We start from the raw sequence: 11,182 nt of genomic DNA on the forward strand, positions 1-11,182 counted from the left end.
GTTTGTGGTTAAAATGTAAAAGACCGAATGTGTCCTGGTGAGTGTGAAGCGAGTGGATCATAAAGTTGCCGAGCAGTTTTAAGTTTGGAGTATTTCCGTTGTGTAACTGAGGCTTTTATAACAGCAATTCAGCACCGGCATTGTAACCTTGGCACACCGAGAACTTCCTCCCCACACACACACACACACACACACACACACACACACACACCTTCATCCTGTCTCAGCAAAGCTGCCTGTGCTGCCACATCCCACACACATACTCTATTCAGGGCACACACACACACACACATTTTATTTCTGACAAAAATATCCAGTAGCATAATTGACTTCCTATCCGCTGTAAATCACTGTCTACTAACTGTCTGCTCGTGTGTGTGTGTGTGTGTGTGTGTGTGTGTGTGTGTGTGTGTGTACATCACGGTTAAGATTAAGTTCATTTCATTCATCTCTCTCAGATTTAATTTCAGTCGTTTCTGGAGAGCCTCTTCTTTCTGTCGCGTTATGCCTCCTTGTTCTCCGCGCACGGGTTCTTTCAAAACCCAAAAATCTGTGGCGACGCCTCGGCTTAACAAAATGATTGACAGCACTAAATTAAAACAAAACATGGCTGCTTCAACATGAACAGCGGACAATTTAAGTCCTCGGATCCCAAAGCAACAGAGCAGAGACTCCAGAGACGTGAAATACTGACTTTAAGGTGATGATATTTCTATTTCAGAAATGGATTTATTTTCTATTTCTGCTTGTGTGGCCCATCATAATTCCCTACTTTTGGATGTTTCAAGAACCCGTCAAAGACTACTCTACTGTGATGCTAGAAGCAGCCGCTCGCGTGATTGCAAAGATCGTAGCCGATCGCTCTCACCCCAGACACAAACGGTGTGAATCCCTCCCCTCTGGCAGGAGGCCCCTCCATCAGGACCAAAACCTCACGACTTCCCCTCAGCAGTCAGCCTCACCAATAAGGCCCCCAAGGCCCCCACTGACACTGACTCTGAAAGTGGCCTTTGGCGTTTGCCTTTTCCAACTAATGGAAGGATTTTAGTCCTATTTGGCAAATATCTCTCTGACGAAGTAATTGGCCAAATTCTATTGTTGCGTTATTGAGCTCCTCTTTTTGTTAATGCTTCCTTCTTTCAATGCATTTCAACACTCTCACAGGACAAATAAATCCATCCATCCAAACATACCAAAACAAGGCACAGGGGCTGATTGTTGCACCCACAAGAGCAGAAAATAGACCAGAACTCGATGCAGCTCCAGTCTCACTGTATTTCGACTGGAAGAGCTCTCTGTGCACCTACACACATAACCCCGGGGTGACAGCAACCAGCTCTGGCGCTTTCTCTGGAGGCTATCAAAAAGCTCTCTGGGAAATGTAGGAAGCGAGTAACAGAAATAGAAGTAGAGGAGACAAGTTTGAAGGCAAGCAGGACTGGATGATGTGGTATATTCCTATAAATTGCATCTAGATGAACAACACAAGCCAGGGTCCTATCCTGCACCGACGCAAGTGTCTTTGCTAGTTTAAGACTGACGCGGTTGTCAATTTCCCATCCAGCACCCGCATTGTTTAAACGGCAAGTAACATGTCATATGATCCGGAAGCTTTTGTGCGAAGCGCAGAAAGACGAGAAAAATGGCAGCGCGGCGCAAAGCCCGAAGCAAGTGTCTTTACTATTTTAAGACCATCCAGCGCCCGCATCGTTTAAATAGCGAATGCACCTGCGCCCATCTGTGCACCCATGGGCGTGCTGGTCTTACAGGGAGGTGTGTTCAGGTGCATTCTGTGCGTATTGCTATCTCGAGGCAGCGGGAAGCGATCGCACCGTTGACCAACCAAAAACCTGGTCTAGAGTCAATAACGCAGAATTTCATTGTTATTTTAACAGCAAATTAGTAAAATGCGCCTAGGCTCGCGCACCGCGCGCGCTCTATGCTTGTTACACACACACACACACACACACACACACACACACACACACACACACACACACAGGGAAGCGCAGCAGCACACACACATGCAAAAGATTACAAGTCTTTTGAGAAATAAAAGATTTTTTCTTTTTCTTTTTATCAGTGGGTAAATCCACGTGTTCCTCATCTGCAAAAACCCTTCTTCATGCTTGCGCACGTCATGCTGGGAGCTTCCTGGTTAAACCACAGACCTCCTGCTGTCGGCTCTCGCTGTAGCAGCTTGAGTTTGAGTGCCTTGCTCAAGGGCACGCAGTAGGTGTACTGCCGTAGAAGGAAGGCGGTGAGCCTTTTGCATTCTTTACACATGACTCATTTTCAACACATAATTGCATTAAACTTGTACCTGGCCTGATGTGAGAAAGCAGGTATTGTAATATAACTGCTGAGCAAGTGTGTTTTTATTTATTAAACTTCTGGCAGAGGGTGGGGGGGAATTGGCCCTGCATTTCGTATGGACTGGCACCAAGAAAAGTCTTAAAAAGTTTTAAATTTAACTTTGCAGCAACCTGCAGTCGGCCGGCCTTCTTGCACACGCACACACACAAACGCGCGCACGCACACACACACACGCATACTGTTTTTGTTTTCACCCCAAAAACTAAACTAATCCAATAAACCACAATGCTGTTTTCAAATTACAGAGCTCATTATGATTGTTTTAATCAAATACGTTTGACCGCTGTTTTCTTGTTGCGTTTTATGTGATAATATGTTTGGTTCTTTCTTACATAATCTACATGCTGTCATCTCGTGAATTGTGAATATTGTTTTATTTAATTTAGGCAGAGGTCCATCTTGGGATTCTGCACATTATGTCTGATGTTTAACTTGTGGAAAATGTATATTAGTATAACTCAATAAATATATACATAAATAAATGATGGGCTGCACAGGAACTGGCCTGCTTCCAGACCTCTGTACCACTGCCCACATCAGCAATTCAAATCAGTCTCATCTCAGAGCTTTGTTGGGCCAGAGCCAGAAACATAGTGTCGGAAAAATGGCAACAAAGTGTGGATGAGACGACCTCACTGCCAGACAAACGCCTCCATTTTTTTTTCGCCCAAAGTGAAAACATAAAGGCTATTGGCAAGAATCTGCCGACACGATACGTATCACGATACGATATATTGGGATTTTTTTTTAAATAGAATTTTTGAAAAACTAATATTTAAAAACAGACATGATGTTCATAAAATTCAAAGAAGTTTACTTTAGGTAAACAATTCAGTACACAGAAAAACAATCTGCTAGTTTGGGATTGTGATTCCCAGGTTCTTAGTGAGCTAATTTGTATATGCTACAGTAGGCTAAAGGTCAGCCATAGCTACGTTGTTAGCTTCTAGCAAAAAGTCAGGCACTGTTAGGCACTGTTAGGCACTGTTAGGCACTGTTAGGCACTGTTAGGCACTGTTAGGCACTGTTAGGCGAGGACACTAGTGGTGCGTCTCTGCGTAGCCATCTAGCGGTAGGGGGTTTAAACACAACATAAACGTGAACCGCTGTCTTACGTGAATATTTTTGAACGTTTAAAAAAAAAAGAAAAATCAATATTGTCTTTTTGAAAATCGATACAGTATTGCAAAATAAAATATCGCGATACTCAAGTGTATCGATTTTTACACCCCTACTATTCGGTCTGAACATAGGTGGAAGTAGGACAGTTGGAAAACCTGGTTAATATGCCGGGAGATGGACCAGTTCCCCATGCGCACTTAAACACACACACACACACACACACACACACACACTCTCTCTCTCTTCAGTCCAGCTTATTGTTCCAGTAACTCCTGTCTCCCTCCAGGTAAAACAAAGGTAGAGTTGTAATGGATGTGTGTGTGTGTGTGTGTGTGGTTGCGGTCCAGTTGGGGCCAAACAGAGCAGAGCCAAAAAAACAAACACGCTGCCAGCTGCCCTCCATCGCCCCCTCTCTCTCTCTCTCTCTCTCTCTCTCTCTCTCTCTCTCTCTCTCTCTCTCTCTCTCTCCCTCTCCCTGGCTGTATAAAGTGGTTAATCACTGAATGGAAACCATTAGTAACATGTTTAAATAATTTACACAGTGTCTGACCACCCAAAGCACCAGAACACTTCGCCTACCACTCAGAAATACGAACCAAGCCTTTTGTGTGTGTGTGTGTGTGTGTGCGTGTGCGTGTGCGTGTGCGTGTGCGTGTGCGCGTGCGCGTGTGCGTGTGTGTGTGTGTGTGTGTGTCTGATCCGTGCATACATGTCCTCGGTATACGATATACGGTGGTACAGTCACCTGATATCAGCTGGCATGACTCTTATTCTCACCGGCTACGTCCCGTTTCAAAGCACACCGTTACCTCACCTGAGTCCTTCGTACATCTGCTTCCCGAAATCTGCACAGTTGAGGTCCCTTTGTTGTGTCATTGTGTTCCCCAGTTTGTATTCTCATTGCCTTTTTTATTTTTTTAAGTCTTTGTTACCTCATCTCGGCACTGTTTTAGACTTTTTGTCATGTCCTTGCATCCTATTGAGTGCTTTTGCGTGTGCTTCTTTGCTGTTTTAGTCTCCTCGTTAGCTCTCCTGCTATCTTTCTTTCTTAGCATCTTCATTTGTCCTTTGTCTTGTTTTTGCGTGTCCTTGTTCCCTCATAATGTGTCCTTCTTTCTTAGCCTTGTTCCCTTTCTTGGGTGTGTGTTTCATTTTCACTTGTCCTCTTCTTGTTCTGCTCTTGTAGTCTTTTTCTTTCCTCTTCTCTTCATAATTTTCTCCTTTGTCTTGCATGTATCCTCTCATTCATTCTTATTTCCATTTCCACTCCTTAATTCTTACCTTTTATTGTTTCCCCTCTCGTGTTCTTGTTCTTTCTTCTGTAACTTAATTTCCCCCCTTTTATCTCCTTTTTCCTTCCGCTGCATCCTTTATACTTATTCCCTAAGTGCATTATTTCTGCTTCATCCAGTGTCCCTTGTTCTCTTCCCTAGTGTCCCTCTCCCCTTTACTCTGACTACTTGTCTCCTCATGTCGTCTCCTGTATCATTCTTTCCTTTCTGTTTGCCTGTTTATTTGTGTTCTGCTTATGGTTTTATGATTCAAATATATATTGCGCTGCACATGGAAAAAGAGTGACAGGGCGAGACAAAGACATACGCCCACAGACACACAACGATACTTTCTCTCTGTTTTTGTGTCACAGGAATTCCAACAATTCTGGTTGGTATGCGGCACCCCGGCGGGCCAATTTAAGAATAACTAGCCACCACACACATACACACACACACATATATATACACACACACACACACACACACACACACACACACACACATACACACAGAGTCACCAGAAGCCAGGTCTCTGCCCTCGTCTGGGCTTTTCATTGAAAGTAAATGAGAGGCTTATCTACTGCATATCTGAACAAGACACTGTAGGAGAGGGATGTGTGTGTGTGTGTGTGTGTGTGTGTGTGTCAGAGAGAGATGAATGCATCACAAACCTGATCTGAAAACACACACACACACACACACACACATACTGATATTGAGACGGAGATAAGGGACAGGGATTTGCACAAATGTTGATCTATTATCTCGTCGTTTTTTGGCAACATCATTCCCGACTGTCAGTCCACTGAGGCTGAGATGAAATGAAGTGAAAGAGAGAGAGACAGAGAGGGAGAGAAAGAGAGACAGACATAAGGAGAGAGAGACAGAGAGGGAGAGAGAGGGAGAGAGAGAGAGGGAGAGGGAGAGTGCCTTCAGCCCAATAAGGATTGAACAGCCTCCCACACATTTCATAAAGCACCACACACTCTCACACACACATACGCACACACACAGCCTTTTTTTTCGTACTGCATGGTTAATGCCCACACAGTATTTATACCTCCAGGGTTTGGGCATACTTGTGTGTGTGTGTGTGTGTGTGTATGTACGAATGTACTTGTACGTACCTGCACGCACCTCAGTTCTCTTGAATCTCTTGTGTGTCAACTCGTTTCCACGTAACATCTGCATCGTCTGAAGAAAGTTGGGATGCTGAGACAGGGTCGAGGAGCAACGGAAACCGAACGATGAGCAAGACAAAATTGATTCTGCAAAGAGCCCGAAGCTTGGAACAAGAACATTTTATTTGCTAATATTTTGATTCGACAAGTAGGCTATCTTTCCTCCTCGTGGTATTGAATAATTAAGGCTGGATGTCAAGCCTCGAAACCTGTTTTTTGTTACTGACCAAAATGTGGTTTTGTATCGAAAGATGACATTAGAAGTCTGTTCAGATTTGTAACACTGTTTACTCATTCTTTGACCAGATAGACTGAAGAATACATTTTGCCATTTTGCCATTTTTTTTTCATCCAAGCAAAGTGCTCGTACCAGCTGCTTGTTACTTTGACAACATTTAAAAACCTTGCCTTCTTTTGTTTAATGAAAAAAAGAGGGCTTTTGGGGCATCCTAGAAAATCCCCAAATGTGATTTGAGCGCTCAGATCCCAATGCCCCGTGAATGTTTCCCTGCAATCCCGCCTTGTGTTTAGAACTGCCTGCCTGTGATTGGATAATTCAGGACACGCTGTAGTGCTCGGCTCATTCAGCGTGCCTACACATGGACAAGAAAGTGTATAAAACACCTCATAGATCTATTTCCATGTCTACGAAAACTGATCCGATCTCTGCTCCGTTATGTTAAGTAACTCCGGTTATTTAAAGAGTTCTGATAAATCACTTTGTGTGAGCGTTTGAGTGTGTGTGTGTGTGTGCCTAAATATTTTTTACCTCCGAGCATAGCCTCTGAACACGCCTCTGTTTTTGACCTACCCACAACTCGGGGGTCTCGTCATGCCCTTTGCCAGCCTACACACACAAACGCACTCTCGTACACACACACAACTGGCATGCACACTTCCCACGCTCATACACACTCACACACCAGTAGAGCTATGTCTCTCCCACGCACAGGAACTGGTGCAGGTTGTGTCGGTGCTTGGTATGAATAAAGCTTTATGTAAGCCATTCACTACGCGCTCCCACTCACTCTGCAGACTGCGACCATTCAACACTTTTTTTATTACAAAACCAGCCAACCTTAAGTAAGGTTAAACTGGAGTTTAACTAAGAATTATCTGCATGTTTTAGGGTCACACTCCCTGCTGGGTTATTATGTGTGTGTGTGTGTGTCAGGAGGTCAGACAGATGTCGAGGTGTGTGTGTGATAACAGAGGGTAAAGCTGCGAGCCTAAATGGCAGCATGAGTTACAGTGAGTATTTTGAATTTTTTAGCTTTTCTAGCCAGAAATCAAGTAATCAGGACGCTACATGCATAACAAAGAGGTTGAACTTTCATTGGTGAGTCCAGCTTTCATTGTGTCTATATTTTACTCTCAAGTCGGTTGCTCAAAGTCATCTCGGGTATGCGAAAATGAGCTCTTTCAAAAGGCTACAGCCGGCAGCAGAAATACATTTGGTCAGATGTGTGGCATTGGAAATAGGAAGGATGAGAGAGACATTTTCAAACTACTCCAGTCATTTAAGGTTAAAGCTATGTTGAAATGAGCTACATTTCAAACAAAGAAAAGCCTCCAAACCATCATTCTACATACAAACATGATCCTGGATGGCTACCAGAGGGAACCCGAATATATTTCTTCTGTTACAAATTGTTTTGAATGCCGAAATGTCTGGATGTACCTCTTAACAGCAAATCCGGGATCAGAACACGTGACATGTTCTTGGGTTTACCCTCCGGATGTGACTTCCGTTTCTTCCTGACAGGCGCCAGATGATAGGACGCAAGGACTTACACATATGATTTTACCGACTAACCGTTGAGTTGATTTTATCGACCGATCTGAGATTATCCGCAAAGAATCATGCTAAAGCACCACTGTAAATCTTGTGTTTACAGAGCTGTGTGCATGAGCGTTCAGCATGAAAAATAGACAAAAATTCTAAGACCTAAATGACTGATTAGTCGACTAATCTACTGAAAGGGGACAGCCCGCCTTAAAAAACACTTAATTAAGGAGGAAACATTTCATTTTTAAATGAAAAAGATGTCAGCACTAGTAGTATATATATATATATATATATATATATATATATATATATATATATATATATATATATATATATATATATATATATATATATATATATATATATATATACATGACTAGTGCTGCATCTGTAGACTAACACTAAACCTGATTGTATTCCAATCCAAACTTTCCATGGCCTCATTGTTAACCTTCTGAAACTAAGCTTCTGTTTTATTTCCTCTTCTGTCTGTGCGGGGCATCCGATATGTGCTACAGGCGTTAACTGACACATAAGCCATGACGCTACCATACTGGTGTGTTTCACCCTTAAGGGAATAGTACCACACGCTTCATTGTTAGTACCAACTTAAGCTCTAAGCCATCACCACTGTCAGCTGACCGTCCTACTAACCAATCAGCCTTTGAGTTTGATGCCAAACTGAAAACCTGCTGTTTCTAACAGTCCTTTGGGTTACAGACCACATTCTTGCACTCTTAACACCATGGAAAACATAAAAATATGACCCAGGTCTGAGCTAATGTTTCGTGTGTGTGTGTGTGTGTCTGTGTGTCTGTGTGTGTGTGTGCGTGTGAAAAACAGAAGGTAGCCCAAAGTTAACATTCCTGCTTCTAAAAATACAATTTTCCTCAATTGCTATATTTAGATGTCACGTTGGGCCCCCAGACACACACGTCATCGAGGCCTGCTTACCAGCACTTTGGCCGCACTGTGTGTGTGTGTGTGTCGCAATCAGAGTGCGAGGGAAGTTGTTTAAACCCCGAGATGAGGAAATACGAAGCAAAAATGCAACTTCAGCGTGTGTGTGTGTGTGTGTGTGTGTGTGTGTGTGTGTGTGTAAAACAGTAGTAAAGTGTGTGTGTGTGTGCTCTGCGGCTCTCTGCTGTCAGGTGTTGGTGTGGTTGAGAAACGTTAAACAACGGAAACACACACATATACTGTGCCTACTGCAGTGTTTGCAGTGCAGTTGCAATGCCTGCAAGTACCGTATCTGCGTGTGTGTGTGTTTGTGTGTGTGTGTGTGTGTGTGTCTGTGTGTTCTCTCGTTCACTTTTTGACCGACCAAGTAGATCAAACTATAACATCCACAGAGGAAGGAATGGTGCTAGCGTTGATAGGTGCTCCGCTCTCTTGACTTGGCCTTTTTGGACGCCTACACACATTATGACACTCCGACGTCACTTCCACAGCGCTATTTATAAGCCTTTGTGTCTTTTTAGGAACAGCGTGGGTTTGCTTTGCATCGTTGACTCACTGAGTGGAAGGAGGAGGGAGGGCGGGAGGGAGGGAGGGAGGAAGCGGTGGAAAAGGCAAAAAGCACAGATGGATTCCAGTGTGAAGAAACTAAGTGAGCAATCAGTGACATTTACATCCGCACATCAGGCACTTGACAACTTCCTGAGTCCTCTCTGTACAATAGTACAGTATACAGCATTGTGTTGCATTTAGCAGCCAACATTTTACATCTTATTGTACAAGGTTTCAACACAAAACCAACTTATGGTAAGAGGGAGACATCGGGCTGTAGGTTAACTTGTCATCTGTACCATCATTGAGCTTTGGATTGTTTTAATGGATAATTTTGCATAACAAATGGCTTTTTCTCTCTTTTGTTTTGGTGCAGGTCTTTTGGTGAGAAAACTGGAAGACTTTTGAAGCTAAAGAAAGGATCTACAAGCACTTTTCCTTATAGAAAAGTTAGTATTTACCCTTTGATAATACTCAATATGTTGTTTACCTTGATTTACTGTTAACTTAAAATGCATTCGAGAAGTCCACAAACATGTTTCTTCTTTTTGTGTCCTCTCCAGATCACTCAAGAAATCTTCTGTCGTTTGATAAACTGGACAGAAAACAACGCACAGCAACATTAGTGTTTACAAAATGGCAAAAGGAGAGAAACATTTCTGATGTTATCCACTAAAGCTCCCCTTTTATTTCCACTTCCTGATTCCTGTTTCCAGCCTGGCTTTACAATCAGTCTATTTCAGCAATGGACGGGTACTTCCTGTTTCTGTGAACTTGTTGGCAGCCCTCAAAGGTTCAGCTATCATGCCTGGTAGTCGTGGGACCTTGTAACCCTCCAGAACCCGCCCTCCCAACTCCCCCACCACCCCCCTCTCTCCTCCCTCTTCTAAACCCACAGAAGAGCTTCACGAAAATGGAGGCTCGTGAATCAGCTGCCGCGGGGCAGAGATGCTCAAATAAGGAACCAGCGAAGGAGAAGGCGCTTCTGCAAAGAAAGTGGGCATCCGAGCCCTCTGCTACCACCAAACGAAGCACTTTTGCTGACCCGGAGGCAAAACACCGTGAGAGTTTGCCTTGTGGTGCCACGGGGGGATCAGCACCCCAGCAGAAGTACGCAATCACGGGGAATTCTAGGAAGCATGCAGTTGGGGCCATGGGAGGCCCGCCATCTCAAGACCCCCAAGGGCCCTTTCCTCAGGGGTTCCCAAGGGGATACTCCTACCAGCTCGGCCAGCCGTACCCTCAGCACCCCCAAACTGAGCGCTTCCTCTCAGGAGCCAAACCCCAGCCAGGTCTAGAGCCTCATGCCTGGCCATTTGCTGGCCAGTTGCCCTCGGATGATCTGTACCCTGTAGGACACCCAGGACACACTCATCCTCACGGGGCTGGGGGAGGGAGGTTTCCCCGCCAGAAATCTCCCAGTTTACCCAGCTCCTTCGGACAGTATTCTCAGTCAGGCCCTGAGCCTGGAGAGGAGGGCTATAGCAAAAAGGAGCAGAAGCCGAAAAAGCCTGGTAAGTACATCTGTCACTACTGTGGACGAGCTTGCGCCAAGCCCAGCGTCTTGAAGAAGCACATCCGCTCACATACTGGTGAGAGGCCATATCCTTGTGTACCCTGTGGCTTCTCCTTCAAAACCAAGAGCAACCTTTACAAGCATCGCAAGTCCCACGCTCATGCCATCAAGGCTGGACTCGTACCATTTTCAGAGCTAGCTGTGGCCCGCAGCGGGGACATGGACCAGGCATCCCCAGTGGGCGAGGCCGAGGTCCACTCAGATGGAGAGCAGAGTACCGACACAGATGAGGAAGGTGTGGAGGGCTCCACCATGCTGACGGACAAAGATAGTCCCATCCCGCAGATCCCCTTTGAAGCTGACAAGAATACAGGTCATCTTAAAATGTTCTCATCTCAGTGAAATCAGTAGATGT

The 11,182-nt window shown here is 44.5% G+C and overlaps 1 protein-coding gene across 1 annotated transcript in view; it reads left to right on the forward strand.

Moving 5' to 3' along the window:
* Positions 1-11,182, forward strand: part of hivep2a (HIVEP zinc finger 2a) — a 79,850-nt gene that overhangs the window by 44,266 nt on the left and 24,402 nt on the right. Inside the window, exons 3-4 of the mRNA XM_028604656.1 lie at positions 9,628-9,700; positions 9,815-11,140. Coding sequence (XP_028460457.1) covers positions 10,165-11,140 — 976 coding nt within the window. The 5' untranslated portion in view covers positions 9,628-9,700; positions 9,815-10,164. The remainder of the gene's footprint in view (positions 1-9,627; positions 9,701-9,814; positions 11,141-11,182) is intronic.

This window comes from Perca flavescens, chromosome 18 (assembly GCF_004354835.1).
Source record: "Perca flavescens isolate YP-PL-M2 chromosome 18, PFLA_1.0, whole genome shotgun sequence".
NCBI lineage: Eukaryota > Metazoa > Chordata > Actinopteri > Perciformes > Percidae > Perca > Perca flavescens.